Source organism: Pelmatolapia mariae, unplaced genomic scaffold (genome assembly GCF_036321145.2).
Source record: "Pelmatolapia mariae isolate MD_Pm_ZW unplaced genomic scaffold, Pm_UMD_F_2 NODE_ptg000535l+_length_72605_cov_1, whole genome shotgun sequence".
Taxonomy (NCBI): Eukaryota; Metazoa; Chordata; class Actinopteri; order Cichliformes; family Cichlidae; genus Pelmatolapia; species Pelmatolapia mariae.
Genome location: NW_027052220.1, coordinates 30,041 through 48,520, shown reverse-complemented (window position 1 = coordinate 48,520; position 18,480 = coordinate 30,041). Strand labels below are relative to the sequence as shown.

General features: G+C 43.9%; 1 protein-coding gene across 3 annotated transcripts in view; it reads right to left on the bottom strand.

Moving 5' to 3' along the window:
• Positions 1 to 5,377: 5,377 nt before the first annotated feature.
• LOC134623289 (kinesin-like protein KIF26B) overlaps positions 5,378 to 18,480 on the bottom strand; it is a 28,140-nt gene continuing 15,037 nt past the window's right edge. For 2 of the 3 annotated variants that reach the window (XM_063468439.1, XM_063468441.1), the window contains exons 8-15: positions 18,156 to 18,427; positions 17,233 to 17,410; positions 16,967 to 17,105; positions 16,019 to 16,178; positions 12,810 to 15,906; positions 11,749 to 11,918; positions 9,394 to 9,544; positions 5,378 to 7,311 (exon numbers count right to left, since the gene is read on the bottom strand). In XM_063468439.1, coding sequence (XP_063324509.1) covers positions 7,112 to 7,311; positions 9,394 to 9,544; positions 11,749 to 11,918; positions 12,810 to 15,906; positions 16,019 to 16,178; positions 16,967 to 17,105; positions 17,233 to 17,410; positions 18,156 to 18,427 — 4,367 coding nt within the window. In that variant the 3' untranslated portion in view covers positions 5,378 to 7,111. The remainder of the gene's footprint in view (positions 7,312 to 9,393; positions 9,545 to 11,748; positions 11,919 to 12,809; positions 15,907 to 16,018; positions 16,179 to 16,966; positions 17,106 to 17,232; positions 17,411 to 18,155; positions 18,428 to 18,480) is intronic. The other variant, XM_063468440.1, reaches the window with a different exon arrangement.

The following is an 18,480-nucleotide window of genomic DNA, read 5'->3' as shown; positions in this document are numbered from 1 at the left end:
TCTCCTGTATTGGCTTCCCTTCATTGGCTTCCTGTTAAATCCAGAATTCAAAATCCTGCTCCTCACATACAAGGTCTTAAATAATCAGGCCCCATCTTATCTTAATGACCTTGTAGTACCATATCACCCTATTAGAGCACTTCGCTCTCACACTGCAGGCTTACTTGTTGTTCCTAGAGTATTTAAAAGTAGAATGGGAGGGAGAGCCTTCAGTTTTCAGGCCCCTCTTCTGTGGAACCAGCTTCCAGTTTGGATTCAGGAGACAGACACTATCTCTACTTTCAAGATTAGGCTTAAAACTTTCCTTTTTGCTAAAGCATATAGTTAGGGCTGGACCAGGTGACCCTGAATCCTCCCTTAGTTATCCTGCAATAGACGTAGGCTGCCGGGGATTCCGAGTTTTTCCTTTCCAGTCACCTTCTTCACTCACTATGTGTTAATAGACCTCTCTGCATCGAATCATATCTGTTATTAATCTCTGTCTCTCTTCCACAGCATGTCTTTATCCTGTCTTCCTTCTCTCACCCCAACCAATCACAGCAGATGGCCCCGCCCCTCCCTGAGCCTGGTTCTGCCGGAGGTTTCTTCCTGTTAAAAGGGAGTTTTTCCTTCCCACTGTCGCCAAAGTGCTTGCTCATAGGGGGTCATATGATTGTTGGGTTTTTCTCTGTATTTATTATTGTACGATCTACTGTACAATATAAAGCGCCTTGAGGCGACTGTTGTTGTGATTTGGCGCTATATAAATAAAATTGAATTGAACTGAATTCAAACAATACATCTTTATGTTTTCTCTGTAGCTAAGTTCCATTTTTGGGTAAAGCTTGTTTTTAAGTGTGAACCAGTCGATCCTGAACCATAGACTCTGCATGGGGACTTCCCATGATGCACTGAACATATCTCCTCCAGCATTTACATGGCTGTCCCTCGCTGAGCCTGGTTCTGTCAGAGACCTCTACCTGTAAAAATGGAGCTCTTCCTTCCCACTGTTGACAAGTGCTAGTTTGTCCGAGGGTGTGCCCTCTAATACTATAATACGTCACAATATTGTGAGTCGGTGCCATAATAAATTGCGTAATAACAAACGCACCTATGCTCCTAAGTTTAGACTTCTCTGACATAATTAAGAACAGCTCACACTCAGGTGAGCAGCAGTGTTAGCACACTAACAAAGGGAAAGGTGGCCGTTTACGTAATCCTGACAAAGTTACGCAGTTGTCGCTGGACATGCGCGCGCGTTCAGCTTGGACTGACTGTCAGATGTTTGACTTCCCGTGTCGCGCGGCAAGTGGGTGGCAGCGAGTGCCTCCCTGTGCACGTGCCTCTGACGTTTACGTGCACATCGTTGCGCTCGCGCTCATTAAACGTATTTTCGTGCTTTTTTTTTTATCGCACATCACCTGAGCTTTAACGTGGGAAGACTAAGGTAAAAAGAAAAACACGCTAGCGTCGCCGCGTCAGCCTGTAAAGTAAGCTACCGAGTTTAGTGCGTTTTTCAGCGCTTCTCCCTGTAGTTTCACATCGCTGCAGAAAGCGTTTCTTCACACTTGGCTGCCCTGCCCGTCTTTAATCTGGTTTAAAATGACTACACTGAGCCTGCTGACGTTAATGTCACACACTGACACAGCAGGCGGACAGGATGGAGGTGTACTCACTGCTGGATGGAGCCTCTGTGTTTCTCTCCACATGAAGCAGCGTCGCGGTGTTTTCCTCCTCTCAGCAGCCGCACAGACCTCACTCTCTCTTCTCACACTCTCTCATGCTTCTTGTTTACTGTCTTATCCGGGGATTTTTCACCTTCCCCTCACTGCAAAACATACATCGCTTCATGACAACTTTATATATTTATTTAAGCGCGTGGTGGAGGCTGCCATCTCCTGGCAGATGTGTGGCACTGGCTCCCGGCTGGGTGTCAGCGGTTATGTAACGCGACATAAAGCGGTCAGATGATGCCACGTAAAGCAGATAAACCGTGCTGTGGATTAGAGTGAGAATGGTTTCAAATGTGTGCGTCAATTTGTGTTGTATTGTCACTCTTACTTACATTTATCAGACCGATGATGTTTTCTCCGTCCTCCTCTGCTGTGCCGTTAGTGATCTCATTGAACACCCTATACGAGACAGACCGTCGCTGTGTTTTTAAGAGAAGACCAATTAGATTTAGCCCTTTAGGCACAGATGTGTTGTAAATGTAAACTGTTATATTTAAATTACATATAGTAATGTGTCTTTGATATACAAAAAATGAGAATAATTTACAAAAAATATAGAAGTATTATTACCATCCTGAATACAGTCACTTAAATGGACATCACCATTCTATGTGGCTACAGAGCTGCCACGTACACCAAAGCTGGAGCAGGAGAGAGCTCGCAAGTGTTTGTGTGTTATGGAGGCAAATTTAAATTCATGTCTGCAGCTTCAGACTGAACCTGCGGTTCATCATCTGAGAAAGGGTCCCGTTCAGCAAAGAAGCAAAAATGGGAAGGAAAGAGACATCGCAACCAGCATGTGGATAAAATGTCATCCTCTTAACCTCAAGCCACATCTCATGAACTGAGTCAGGGCTCTAACAGTTGAAAACGTACTGGGTTATTTATCCCCAATACTGTCGCAATTACTTATCAGATCAGACGTGCGAGTCTCCGGACAGCAGACAAGGAGCCAGCTAAACAACAATATCAGCTGGTTATAAAGTTCTGTACACTAGGCTTGGTGTCCAAAAATCACACATTCTCCCTGATAAACATTTTGATTATGTTCTTACATGATTTGAGAGTTTATTCGCTAAGTGTCTGTCCAACAATGTTAGATCCGCTTCATTAAAATTATCACTAGCACAGGCTAACAGCTGTAAAAAAAACAGCAGTACTTACTAGCAGAACCCATTCCCGAGGCAGTATCATTAGAAGCCATAGCATTTTCACTTCTATGCAGATGAAACCCAAATCTAACCGGCCATCAAGGCAGATAACACACAACAATTATTTAAACTGCAGGGATGTCTTATAGACATAAAGGCCGCTAATGTCCTCCTTCTAAATTCAGATCAAACTGAGGTTCTTGTACTCGGCCCTGAAAATGTTAGAAACGTCTAACCAGATGCTTACTCTGGAACATAATGCAGTAAGTGTTCTTCTTCACTCACTGTGTGTTTATACACCACTCTGCGTTTCATCATTAGTTCTTATTCATCTCTGGCTCTCTCCCACAGTGTGTCTTTTTCTGTCTTGTTGCCCTCACAAAGTTTTACAGCTGATGCAGACAGTGGAATGATACCTACGCCAGAGGTTCCCAAAGTGTGGGGCCCGCCCCCTAGGGGGGGCGCAGAGTCATTGAAGGGAGGGGCGTGGTATGGAAAAAAAAACGCTTGGACACTGCTAGCATCATGGACAGGTTTTGACGGGGCTCCCACACAAACGCAAAGCAGGAGATGAAGCATCGCTGAATATGTTTCCAAACCAACTTCCTTCCAAGCCAAAGACTAGAAAATATGGTGAAGCATATCTTCCCTTTGGCTTCACCTGCACAAGTGCCGAGGTAGGTCTCCCCTGCATAATTAGTTTTCCCTGTCGGGAGCACGGGCTGGGCTCTTCAAATCACGGACAAACAGTATCCCACATTCTTGATTTTTAGTTCACAAACACTTGTTGTAATGACTAACTACTCCTGACATGTTGGAGATGTTAGCTCTTTATACAGTAAAGTTACAGCGGGATACAAATAACATCAGGCTGATCCTGCCACAGTTTGTTCCCCCGGTTCAAATCACGGACAAACAGTATCCCACAGCTGTTTATGTTTTTGAACCCATTTTGCACAGAGAGGCATTTTTTGAAAAATGTAGCAACGTTGAATATTATTACACAGGAAAAACCAACTACATGTAAAATAATCACACCGTGACGCCTCTGCCTTTGTAAATGGAGGGACAGTAACTGTGTGTGTGTATGTAAGCGTGTAAAACCTGCAGACAGTCAGATTAACAGTATTTTGTCTCTACCTGCTATTCTGCAATTCATCTCATGTAAACAATAACGTGGCGCACAGCGTGACGTGAAAAAAGGCACATACCTTTGACATTGCGTGACAAATTCCTCGTTCACACGTAAACACAAAAAAGGACTTTTAAAAAATCTCCATTTTCGGTGATTCGAAATGTCGTTTACGTGTGGACGAAAGGCCCAAACGCATAGAAACAGCTGCGTTTTCAAAAATACCCGTGTAGGTGTGGACGTAGCGTAAAAGAGTTAGTAGTTTATTTTATTACTACCTGTAATTTATTGCAGTTTACTTGTATTTGCTTAATTGTTTACCAGATGTTTGAGGTGTGAAATAAACCGCAATTGAGCAAAATATGGGTGTGTGTGGTTGGAGGATGTGTTTGTGGGGGGCGCGAACATTTTTCTTGTAAAACAAAGGGGGGCCCAGCAAAAAAAGTTTGGGAACCACTGGCCTACGCTAACTACAGATGAACAGCTGTCAGAGTTTGTCCTGCAGCAGCAAGGATTTGCACTGTAATTGGGAGGGATAAGAAAACTATTTGGTTAACTGCGGTCTGAAATCTACTGACATCTAGTGGTGAGATTTTACATTCTGCCTACATTTAGCTCCCTAAACATCTGGTGATGGTATCAGCCCCCAAACACAGTGTCTGATAAGGTTTATTATAAATGTGCCCTCTCAGCTTTCTTTATGGGGAGGCTTTAAAATTCAAGTTTCTCAGAGACAGAAATAGCACCTCTTTTTCCACCTAATGGTGATGCAGTTCCCATGACATCTTAAAATAGTCTTTTAAACGTTTAAACTCAGCGTTTAAACTGGCTCAGGATCAGTTTGTGTTTGTAGTGGACAAACTGCCTCCAAATATGGAGACATTTCTAGAAAAAATAAAATGATATAAAACACATTATTCAGTTTTAAATGAGCTATGGACGTTAACCAGGCGTACAGTGTGTGTGTGTGTGTGTGTGTGTGTGTGTGTGTGTGTGTGTGTCTCAGATGAGGCTGAGCAATGAGGAAGTGGAGCAGAAACAGAGGAAGGGCAAAGTCAGGGAAGGAAACACGTGTGTGTGTGTGTGTGTGTGTGTGTGTGTGTGTGTGTGTGTGTGTGTGTTTCCAGTGTTCTTCTTTAATGATGCTGACTTTATAATAGGGTCCCCCCAGGGCTGAACGTTGGTGTCATTACCTTTTCATTTGACAACTCAAAAACCCCTTCCTGTTTTCGATGTTGCATGGCGTCATAACGTTGCAGGAGAGCTCTCGCTTCGTTGTTCTTTGCACACACACGTGCACACACACGTGCACACACACATGCACACATAAAAACAGGCTCTTGTGACCAGTAAGGACAAGATCCCAGATGTGATGGCAGCAGGAACAGCACAGCACTTTTAATTTTTGCAAATCAAAGGATGCACAGTCTTTGCACACATGAAACGTAATGGAGTGCTGTGCTCATTTATTCACAGTGACAACAACATGCTGATTAATATGATTCACAACGACAAACATCCAGCGTGTGTGCGTGTGTGCGATTCTTTCCCGTATATTTAAACGCATCGATCCAGGTAGACGTCCCAGCACTGTTCACCGATTACTTTGGGTCGTGGCTCGGAGCCACAGGGCTCTTCAGACACCATGACGTTATTCCTTTAAAGTAATTACTCCTCCATTACACTGTCAGTAGAATCTGCATTCTTTTATTCTACTCCCAATCACTTACTAATGTGTTTTACAGTCAGTGTATTGATCACCGACCTGAGAGAAAGAATTACCTCTCTGTTGGTGTAACTTTCACAAACACTAGTTGTTCCCTTATGGCTCATTCAACAGTTCACTGAGATCCCTGCTAAACATTTACCTATTTACATTAGTTACAAATAAGGAAATGCACTACTTTTGTAGTTTTAGCACCAAAATCTATTTACACAATGGCATTATTGGTGGCATAATATTCCCTTTTTGTGAAAGCTGCACCGCCTTCTGCCCTACGATGGCTGATCACGTTGCTACTCAAAGACAGCTCGAAGCTACAAAGTACAAATTGTTGTTTGAATAATGCAGAGTACATCGTGTTGGCTGAGTACATGATTGGTTTGACCAATCAAATCAAGAAGAACAGCAAAGCACATGAAACTTGAAGAACATAATCGTCACGTTCAATTGCATTTCCCTCGTTTTGCTCTGTTTGTTGTAGAAGGACAGTTTGAGGTATTGTAAATGTTTGCATCCAGTGGAACAGCTGTGGCTCAGGAGGTAGAGAGGCTAGTCCACTAATCGGACGATCATTGGATCCTTGACTCAAGTCAGCATGTCAAAGCGTGCGATAGACAAAGACAATTGGAATAAAGTGTTGTGTGAAAATGGCTTTAAGAAAAGCACAATTTGGATCGTCCACTTATCAAAGTTTCTCATTAATTGCTTAGCAGAGTACAAAAGTGCTTCATTTTGAGCTGTAGTTGCCTCTGGAGCCGTCTTGCACAGATGTGTAGATGGTATTCACATAAATGATATTGCTGAGCCTAAAGACTTCCCAGAGAACCAGGATCTAATCCCTCGTTTCTACCGTCGCAGAGCCTTTTGAGAACCAGAACACATTTTGACAGGTTTGAGTGCCAGTTGTTGTGTAGCGTTATTATCAGACGTGGGGGTCATTTCTTTGAGAAACTAACCATGGCAGACACAGACTTTGGACTGCTTCTGCCAGGCACTGTTTCATTCCACATGGTAGTCCCCCCCATTGTCCAACATTGGACCCAGCAGTTTTGTGGTACCGAGCTCGTTAGCACCAAAATATTTTAGCATTAGATGCTGCTTGAACGTGATGGCTTTAAATATACTGCCAAATGCTAAAAAAGTGCATAAACGCACATCTTTATAGGTTATTTAACTGCAACTACTGTCTGATGCTGGAACACATGAAGTAAAGGTTAGTTGAATTTTTTTGAAAGTCTAAAATTCCCACCAGGGGACCGGAGGCAGTGTGCTACTTCAAAACATAACAAGTGTATACATGAGGTGATCTGACCTCTGTGTCTTGAGTGTAGAGATAACTTCATTGATAATCAACAAGTTCTACATAATAGTCTAAAAGAAACATATTTCAGGGTCAGTATCCCTTTGTGAATCTATGATCTGCCATTTTCCGCCGTCTCTTCTTACGCCGTCTCCCGGCGACACCATCAAAGCAGGTGACCATCATGACGTTGGCCTTGCAGAGGCTAACCTTGCGCTCCAGCCGCGCCGTCACCAACTCAAGTGCTTCCAGATGCTCCAGGGAGTCCACCTCGAACGTCCGCCATAGGTCGACTGGGGAAGGACAATAAGGGTCAGTTTGCCACGTACACTTCTGTGTGTTACTGTATGGGCAAAAAGGAGGCTGAATCAAATCGTTGAGGTCAAAGTTCACATGGTAGATTTTTCTCAGACACACAAAAGTCATCATTGCATTACAAAACATTCTCATACTGTAAGAATTGCTTTGCCAGCAGGGCAATTTGTTGGTGTGACAGCCTCTTCTTCTCTAACAGCATCACATGCTCTGTGATAAAAGTATAATATAAAATGTCAAATGCTGGTGAGGGTGTTACTAATGGTGCTAATGAGAAGTCTGGATGCTGCTCCTGTAAAAGGAGGCTACAGCCTGCTGCATATAACAAGCTGATTACTTGCTTATTCACTGAAGTGAGAGCTCAGATGATTACTCATTTAACCAATGAATCAGCTGATTGCTCATGTTTTAATCATTTCAGTCACCTTTCAAGCAAAATCACCCAGTTACACAATTATGTCTTCATATTTATTTTATGGCTAAACTATACAAAAATGTTACAATACAATTTTTGTTGTGTTTGTGTGTTCTTTGCGGTGTTCTCCTCTCCATCCTGTGCATGTGTGTTTGTATGCTGGAACATGTACTTCCGGAAGCCGTGGCACGGAACGGCAGCTGACCCGGGGGAGTATCCTGAGCTGAAATCATCGCACCTGTGCTTAATCATTTCGCCGGCTGCTACTAATCCGAAGCAGACCTATTTAACGGTGTGGTCGGGTCACAACCAACGCTGGAACGTTGAGCTAAACCGGGTAGCGTAGTCGCGATTAGCATATCTAGTTTGTGAAGGAGAAGAGAACGTTTTCGTGACCGTGTGTGTGTGTTTCTCATCTGCCTCCAGGATCCAGGGATCGGAGGAGGAGCGGGCACAAGAAGGAGTAGTTTGGATTATCACTGCACTGTCACCACGGGGAGAAGTCACCGTATCACTGCACTGCCCTTTTGGATACAGACTCGAACTGTTGCCTTATTTTTTCACTGTGAATAAATTCACTGTCACTCTGCAAGGAGTCTCGCACCTGAGCCCTTTAACCCAATTCACCATGACACCATCTGTGTGCAAGCCTAGCACTAGCCAGAACAGTAAAGTATCGCAGTATTGAAAGTACATTTGTAGTGTAGCCTGTGTTTTATAGCCTATAGAATGGTTGAGAGACCAGTGTATAAGCTGTATACCAGTATGTTAGCACCAGAGTTACGCTAGAGTTAGCTCGCTAACCAGCCCAGGTGTTTATTATGGTGTGAACACAGACTGTATATAAAAGATGAATATAGCTTCTGAGTCTAAAAAATGAAGCCTGTATTACCTATCATGGCCAGCAGAGGCGTCCCCTGAGTCAGAGAGTCAGAAAGTAAAGTACAGTGACTCCGGGTAAGGCTAGCCTGAGTGTGCAGCGCTCCTCGATTTCACAGTCAGGTCAAGAGCAAAGAAGGTAGTGAAAATGCTCAGGCTAAGGTTCACAACAGGACTTCATTGATACTGGGCGATTGCTGATGGATATGTCCGTGTTTTTATATCGTCTGTGTGAAGTTTTGATACCTAACATTGTGGCTAGCTGGTTAAGCTCAGGACGCTTGCTCATTATCAGTGTCACTGGCAAAGTACTATGCAAAGATATATATATACAGTCCTTAAACTGAAACAGGCTGTTTTACACCTAGAAAAAACCTTAAACCCCCCAAAACAGAAATCAAAGTTCCAAACATGAACTCAGTGATGATGATAGCTCCACCGTTATTGTTGATCACTCCAAAAATTCCTGTTTCAGTTTGTTTTTAGTGCATGCCCATTTCCTCCTATTGCTTGTTGCCATTTTTCAACTGGTCTTAAACGTTTGAGCGGGACTGTATATATTTGCTGGTGACCAGTGGACTCATTTCTGTTAGATATTGTTGCTCATTGTTGTCGCTGGAACTGAGAGAGAGACATTAATGGAAGGCAGTGAGAAGTGTGGAAGCCAAAGGCTGTTTGAGGAAACTAAATCTAGATGACGTCTACTCTTTTCAGATATTAGCAATAACAAGTTACACAGTTAGTTTTTAAAGATAACTCCACTGACACTCGTGGTTCCACGTGGCGGGCTCCAGCATGAGGCGGTGCTTGGCCAGCTCCAGCTCTCTCCTCAGGTTGTTGTATTTGGCTCGGATTTCGGAGATCCTCTGCTGACGGTGCTCCAGAAGCTTCAGCTTGGCACTGAAGCATGTTGGCCCCTGAAAGCAGAAACACAACCCTTTTCACTTTTTTTTTATTTATTCAAAGATTTTTAAAACACAGCTTAAATTAAGTCAATTTAATTTACTCTCACCATTTAAACAATGAGGCCTGGAATACTGTATGTGAGCACTTTGTAGGTTTTAATGAAAAACAGCATCCACCTGTCTTGCTCTTCATATAAACATCATGTTAAGGCAGAGATGGGGGAGCATGGCAGTCGTTTGGGGGTGGGGGTGAGGGGGTGTCAATAAATCCATATTTACAGTTTTTAAAATCTGGTATTTTACCTCCTTTCTGCTCTGCTTGTTCTACTTCTTTGTTCCCTGCTGCAGCACTGACCCAGTTTACCCCATGTGGTCATTAAAATTGTATCAAAGTTGCCGAGCCTGAGACTGGTGGAGGCAGGGAGTCGTCTCACGGGGCCAGACCTCTCGTCATGGGACATTACGTCACCACATGGACCCTGTTTTGCTATCAAGCGCATTTTAAATGCCAGACAGTCTTTTATCCGAGGTTTACACAGTCAGCTTATCAAGCATGCTCTTCTTCTGCAGCATCGTGCTGAAAAGAATTAGAAAAATACTTCCAAGAGTGGGAAATGTTTGGTCTCCTAAGACATTTCTGTCTATGATTTACTCACGACTGACTCCTTTTGTATTTCTTTCCCATTTAATATGTTTACTGGATTCATATTCTTCGGACTATGTGCCACATTTATCATCAATCATATAAGAAAACAAAATTTTATGAGACGCACATTACATTTAAAATGGGTGGAAATGAATATATGTTAAAGGTATGAAGACCTTGTAGCTGCTCAGTACAGACACAGGGTTAAATTGTGATTTGCTCAATAACTCACTCAAATATGACTTCCAGTTTTTGGAATATAATTTTCATGAGTTAATCTATGACTCGAGACACTGGAGGCACCTCATTGTTACTGTCAGTAGTGTGTCGTTGTTGTTTTTAAGCACTTTTTGAGTATGCTGTTTAAAAAATACTGTAAAGTATTTGTGTTTCTTATGTGTAAATTTGCCCGGGACAGTCTCTTATTCCTTGTTTATTCTAAGCTTTGTGTGAACCTGCACGCTCTGTCTGTCACTTTGCTGCTGGAACGCGTGAATTTCCCCAGTGAGGGACAATAAAGGATATTTCTATTCTATTTATCTTATTCTACTCTTATTCATTGTGTTCTGTTAAGTTGACACCATAGCTGAGGTTTCTCGGCTCACAATATCTGCTGCGTCTCCTCAGATCTCTGCAACAGAGACGGCAGATCATTTCAATTTATTCCATTTAACCTCCTAGGACCTGGCGTCCACATATGTGGACATCACATTTTGGGTTATTTAGACCAGCGGTCCCCAACCTTTTTTGCGCCACGGACCGGTTTATGCCCGACAATATTTTCACGGACCGGCCTTTAAGGTGTCGCGGATAAATACAACAAAATAAAACTAGTACCAGTACCGAAAAAAAGAAGATTTATTCATAACACACGTGAAAAGACCCAGGAAAACCGAGTTAATGATAAAAACGATAACAAAATAACGCTAAAAACCGATAAAAACCCTGAAAACCATACATTTCACACCTGAGCCTCAACTCTCGCGGCCCGGTACCAAACGACTCACGGACCGCTACCGGTCCGAGGCCCGGGGGTTGGGGACCGCTGCTTTAGACCAAAATACTCATTTTTGCTCTACAAGGGCCTGATATCCACTTACGGGGACATTATACTGCCGCTGTTCTATCGAAATTTTAAACGAATGTCCTCACATGTGGCTCTCATTTTTCTTAGAAACAAAAATCAGGTAAAAAAAAAAAATCTGGTAATTCTTTGTTTTTACATTCATCAGGTCCCAATCAGCACAAATAGCAAAGAGAAATCTAAAATGCTGCTGTGGAAGAATTCAGGTCTTAGGAGGTTAATATATCAAAGAATGATATTGTGTGGCAGCATTAACTTTGGTCCTTTTATTCCATAACAAAAAAATGGTTACTTACCATTTCGAATACAAAAAGAGAACTAACTGAGACTACATCACAAAAATTACTTAATTAAAAAACAACAACCACAATCCTGTTTTTTGTGGCTGTCCTCGCTCATTGCTCGTAGAGGTTATAAAGGTCATACTGTTTATTATGTAATGCCCTTTAACCTCCAACAAAAAAAAAATCAAAATAAACCCAGCACCTGTTTGCCAGCACCTGCTCTTTCCTGCATCCTCTGTACATTGTCGATCTCATAGACCTTGATCTCGTAGGCCTCTGGGATTCCTTGATCCATCCAGCGAGACCGCAGACCGCTAGCCGAGCGTCTCAGGGTCAGGGGTGAATCATGGGAAAGGTGGCGCTGCTGAGTACCTAGAGCCAAGAGCGCCAACACATGTAAGGCAGAAGCACATGTTAGTCGACTTTTGTTGATTCTTAATGTAAGTGTTGAGCATTAAATAGAAAAGTCACAGCGAGTCACACATTTACAGACGAGGCAGCTACAGCTGGAAATGATTCATGAGCTGCCGTATGTGGTTCCTGCTGGAACAACAGTTTGCCTCAGGCCAAAGTGCAGCTCGCAGAGAGACAGGATTACTGCAACTCTCTCTGAACTCAGTTAGTTTGCCAGTGCAGGAAAATATAGTGAGTGCTTTATATTTTCAAACTGTAGATTTTAGTTACAGAAGAGGACACAAACTGAGTGCACGCACAAAAAGCAGTTAATAGTATATTATTTCAGGGGACTATTTAAAAGTCATATACTTATTCAAGTCTTGTCTTCTCTGCTGTTCCATTAGCATTATCATCACAACAGTGAGTGTGTTTCCAACATAACTCTGTTAGAGTGTATAATCTGGTTAGCACGCACACACCCATCTGTATAACTCACAGAATCTGTGTTTCTGTTTCCATCAGTGAGAATCCTTCCTGGGTTCATGTATTAATGATGGGACTTCCTACACAATCTGGCTTTTAATGCCAGCGAGGAAACTAGGTCTGGCTGCGTTCAACACACATGTCGTCTTTCATTAATGTCACATTAATATGTTATGTAGTCAGATTATGAACCAGACATGTCAGCATGAAGCTGGTGTTGGTGGTGAAATAGCGGCGCTAACGTTTGCATAAGAACGTCTGCTTTGAGCTTCTGTTGGTTTGTTTTTGTTTGCTTTATAAATCAAACTTGAAAACATTTCATCTTTCCAAAAGTGAAAGTCATTTAATTCATTACATAAAAATTGTTAGCGCAGGCGCTCTTACCTGTGCTACCTCGTCTCCGAGACGAGCGGCCGCTGCGAGCCGCACTGAGGAGGGAGCTGCTCCTGTCGCTGACCGAGTCTCTGGCTGAGGTGCTGCTGCCTGTGGCCTCGCTGTCCCTCACCATGCTGTCATAGCCACTGCTCACCAAACTGTTTCTGTTAGAAAAATGCAGGGAGGTCTTCCCCATAGCTGGTGGTAGATCGCCACTCAACACACTGGTGGTGTCACTTGCATGCCCACTCAGGTGATCAGGCATGCGGGGAGATGTCAGTTGACTGTACGGGGAAGGCAGTGAGGTCATTTGGTCCGATCCTCCTATAGTTTGACTGGGGGCCCTTTCCTTCAGAAAGTCTGAGAGGCGACCATTAACAAATCCCTGAATGGCAGATTTTGTGGATGAGGATGTGGAGCTCTGGCTTGGAGTCCGGCTGATGGAGCGATAAGACCGTGGAGGGGAAGAGGGAAAAAAGGAGGATGTGCGTTCGTGGCTGACTGTTTTACTGTCTGGAGACAGACTGGCACTATGATTGATGGAGTCCTGCAGGGTTTTGTGGGAGACGCCGGGGTTCTTGATGCTAGGAGCTGACGATCGACGGACTTTGGGGCTAGACGTCTTAAGCTTTCCCACAGCAGAAAGCTTGGAGTGGATATGCCTAGAAGACTGAGTCGCAGGGTTTTCAGAAGGGAAAAAATGATGTTCAGACCGAGGATTTTTCCTCAGGCTCCTGCTGGCCCTCGGAAAGGTACAATCTCCCTCAAAATTGCCTTTATAGCCAGACTTACAAGCTCCTTCAGTACTTCCCCTGGAGCTTCCCCTGGAGCTCATAGAAGTGTTGCTACCGCCTCTTTCTAGGGCTGGAAAGTCTCTTGGGATCCGCCCAAGAGAGTTCGTCCGTCTAGCCAGCTGCTGTAGTTTGGCACTGAAAAGCCTGCCACTTTCCTCAATCGGTGACCTGAGCCTCCTGCTTGTATTATCACGTTTTACTGTTGAAGTGGATTTATCAATCACAGATCCTATACCCTTCCTGAAAGTACCACTAGGATCCTGTTTGAAGTCTGTTCCATATCTTTGAGGAGAGGAAATACAGAGGTTGTGGTTAGTAGGGGAGTGTTGCCTCACCTTCCTCCTCTCGAGAGTTACCCTTGGGCTGCAGGGAGTGGATGATGTCAGCCCCCTTGAGTCTACGAGGAGGGCATCCTGGTGTTTGGCACTTGGCCATGCTCGAGGTAAGCTACCTGTTGAATAGGAGCAAAGGATGGTTTCTTGGCAACCAGGCGACTCACCAGTCCTCTTGGGTGTATTTCTGCATGTGATTTCAGTCCCCTCTGAAACCTTTGCAGTGTTAGAGGAGTAAACATGCCCACAGTCTCTGGGGTGGGGCTTGTCTGTGTTTGTCTGCTCACACATTTTGTTGTCTGGAGGTTTATTACAAAAACTCAAATGTTCTAAGACGACTGGCTCATAAGACATTTGGCTACAAGACTTGTCAGTCTTTTTGACATGTTTCTCAGAAGCTACAGGTGCACACTTCTTCTGAAGGACCTCCCTGTCTTCTGAACATCTAGCTTTATTTCTTTTGGACTCTGATTCTGACCTGACTCCTGCTAAAGTTTCACAATGACTTTCGTTGTCTTTGGCACATTCCAAGTCACAATCCACGTCTGTATTAATCAACATGGGGTTAATAAATGAAGGCAACACCCTTTTCTCCCTTCTGACTTGATGCTGGGACTTTTCAGTGCCAGCAGGCTGAACAACAGAGCTTTGGGGAGCACCAGAGGAGCCTGGAGCTGCAGATTCCTCACCGACGTTGCTGATTATCTGGATTGGCTGAGAACTAGCTGAGTCTTCAGCGTGTGCCTGTGAATGGGCTCCGTCTCTGATGCAGATAATATTTCCACCTGTCCTTGCTCTGTCATACGCTCCACTGATGGTCACCTCTTCTACCATAGAGAAAACCAGCTCATCTTGACCTTTTAAGTCCAGTGGCTGTTGAACAGTCACTGTGATTGTGGCTTTCATTTCCTTAACATCCTGTTTGGGGTGACTGTTTAGGACGCCTCCGAGTATGACACTTTTAGCCAGGGAGTGTGAAGAGGAGCAAGTAGAAGAAGGAGATATGGGGGAGCTTTTGCCAACTGGTGAGGTCCTTGTGTCTGTTTTGAACCAATCAACAGTTTCAGCGCTCTCCTGTTTGTGTGAAGGTTCAAGTGCAAGAGAACTGGCCCCTGCCTTGACCTTTGCATCCACATTAAAGCGCTTGGAAGAAAACCCATTACCTGATTTAAGAGTTCTGGTGTTAGAAGGCTCAGAGCGGCAGGTCGCGTTTAGACCGAGAGTTTGATTGAGCAGTTCCTCACTGGAACTGGTCGCACTACACTCCTCACAGTCATACAAACCCGAATCTTCTCTCTGAAAACTGTCTCCAGGGGCGGCACCATCCGTTTGCTTTTCTCCAGCAGAGGTCTGACTGCAGCTCAACCCCTTATTCAGCAGTGTCTGTGGAGCTTCAGTGTCTGCTTGTTTGACAGATTCCTCCTGCTGCTGTGACTTAACAGTGACATTATTTAAACAGGCACCTTTTAAGGAAGATTTGAGCACATCCATGGTCATTTCACTTCCATCGATACACCCCAGACGTTCTTGAAGTTGAGCAAACGTGTCACATTTGAGACAGTCCCTCTCTGGTTGCTTCCTTTCTCCTTTCAAAACTTCGGTTTGCCCCAGAAGAGCTGTCTCTGTCGTCTTTTCCACTTGCAGCTGAGGAATTCTCAGAAGCTCCTGGAGGAGAGCAGCAAACTCTGGGTCGTCCAAGTCAGCCTTGTTAGGGTGCAAAGACGGTATGATTGGTACAAACTCGGGCTGTGCCTGCCTCGGGGCTGATCTGGGGTGGACTGAGCCATCTGAGTCTATCTGGATGACTGTGTCACAAGACTGTTCACTACTGGAGCGTTCATCCAGTTCATCACGCAGGCGAAAAGGACGGATGTCGACGTCTACCTCATCGGTAGAGTGGAACGCCCGCAGGGAGAACGACTGCAGCCCTCTTTTTTCTCTAGTCAGACTCCTCGCACAAGGAGAACATGAGGTAGACTGCTGTCGGATGAAGGTGGATGATGCTATTAGATAAGTCTTATAAATCCGAAGCAACATTCAACAATTTTGCTAGATAAAGAGTGACATGATTAGACTCTGTCATTTATACTACCTTCGTCCTCTTCTGTGTCCTGCGAAAACGAGAAGCAAGCTGGATGGTGGAGAAGTTCTCTTGAAGGTGTGCCAAAGAATCCATGATTTGAGCAATTACTGTAGTGTGGCAATTTGTGTGGCCCAGGGACTCTCGAAGGAGCAAAGTCAACTTTCCACTCCTGCAGAAACAGTGCAACGTCATGTGAGTATCTGCATTCCACTGTGGTCGCAGGTTTAACTGCACCAAAGTCAAAGTAAACTTTGACGAGATGTTGGACAACATCTCCCACCCCATGCATGAGACTGTGACAGCACTGAGCAGCTCCTTCAGTGGGAGACTGCGGCACCCACGGTGTGGGACGGAGAGATTTCGCAGGTCTTTCCTCCCCACTGCTGTCAGACTCCACAACAAAGACTTTAACTGATCAACACACACATCCACAAATGTGCAATAACACAAATGTGCAATAATCTTTCTGGCATCGTTGTATTTTTACTGAGTTGTATATAACATTTGTATTCTATTTTTATCTTATTGTATATTTTATTCTATTTTATTCTATTCTGTACAGTTGTGTACTGTATTTATTCTTATTTTATTTTATTCTAATTTTTGCTTCATAACTTTTGCACTGTCCACTTCCTGCTGTGACAAAACAAATTTCCCACGTGTGGGACTAATAAAGGTTATCTTATCTTATCTTATTGTCATCTCTGCCAGTGCAGCATACGAGACGACGAGGCTCCGGTTACATCAGTGCAAAACAAAAGAAGCTAATAAATTCGATATAAAAAGGAGAAGAAAATAAATAAATATAAGAGTTCCAATAAGAATTTACAGTTTGGAGTGGTTTACAGTGACCTGTGTTGCAGCTTGTAAACCCGGAGTATAAATAGGTTAAAGAAAACAGAAAGTTTTTAAATGAACAAACAATTTTCCTCCTTTGTTTTCCAGTTAGATTCTTACTTGTTTGGGGTGGTTTTCTGTCTACTTAGAAGAGACAGGACAATTGGGCCCAGCTCAGAATGAGGAGGTTTGTTTTTGTTGACACCCCTCATACCACTACACACATCTATCATGGTCAACTTGGTGGCACCGCGGGAACCTAAGGAAATGATACAGTTGGACTTTAGAGGAGGTAATGCAAAATGAATTGCAGGATTTTAACAGATGCAAATCATAAATGTCGAAATTCTAGAATCAGTGGGAGATTCTGAGTATTTCACTGCAACCTTTTCCAATGGTGCTGCTCTCTGTACGTGGAGGCTGGACGTGAAGGGTGAAGAACATGATGGAGCTGTCACACAGGTACGTAATAAAGTCACTGTGCCGACGTGCTGCGATGGCTGCATCCAGGAGGGAAGCGGCCCGCTCGGCAGTGGGGGCCTTCACCCGGTTGTGGTTGTGTAGCTGAAGGAGAGAAGAAGCAGATGTAAAAGCTTATTGTACATTTGCTGTAAAATCAGCCCTTTAATCTGTTACATTTATCCCATGTTGCTAATCACTGTTCATTTTGATACAGGTTCAATATTTTTATAATGATTTTAACTTTTTGCGTCATTCGTCTCAGCAGCAAAATATTCAGGTTTCAGTCGTTCTTCAAGTGTTGACTGAACAAACAGAGAGGATGTGGTGCCCACACACAAACACAGTGTAATCAGATATAATGTGCTGTGGAGCATAATAGGTTTCACTCCCAGCACCATTATCTTTTCCAACACAGTGCGGGCCATTATCCAAACTGTCTAAATAAAGATGAATAAAACTTCATCTTCTCACATCCAGAGGGCACACGCTCACGCCAGCTCGCAGGCATCACAGACAACAAATCTGACTAATCTAGTTGGCATGAACGTGTAATGTGAGAATACTGTCTCTTCTGAAACAATTAGAATAACTTTAAAAGGGGTTTTTGTTGTGTGCTGCTGCTGTCTCCTATCCGCAGTAAACAGTATCACCTTTGCTCCCTGTTGTCTACTTTGGGTTAGTGTGTTTGTGTTTATGAAGATTTATTAGACTTTTATGCCAACAACAGTAACTCCACTACTACAAATGTGGGTCACTGGGCCACAGTGTGCCGAGGCAGAGGTAAGGGAGGCAGAGTGGAAGGAGTTTAACAATCCCTTTTCTTAATGGTAAAAACCTTCTGTTCTACCTGGACTCCATAGACTGGGTCCTCCTGGAGTTTAATGTGGGCTTTCGGGCTGTCGTGGATGCTGCCTAATGATGGAACAACTTCCCCCAGCAGATCCCTCAGTGTGTCCTCCTCTCCGCAGCACAGTTCAATAGCAGACACTGACACACTGAGATCGGTCCACGTCCTCTCTCTGCGCCGCTCGATGGCGCTGTACAGCCAGGAGATGGCACAAGGAATCAACCCGAGCTTCCCAATGTTCTCACCACTGCCCACCATACTGGACCAGGACCCTGAGGTGGAAGGAGAACACATAGACGCACGGATTTTCTATATATAAAAATAA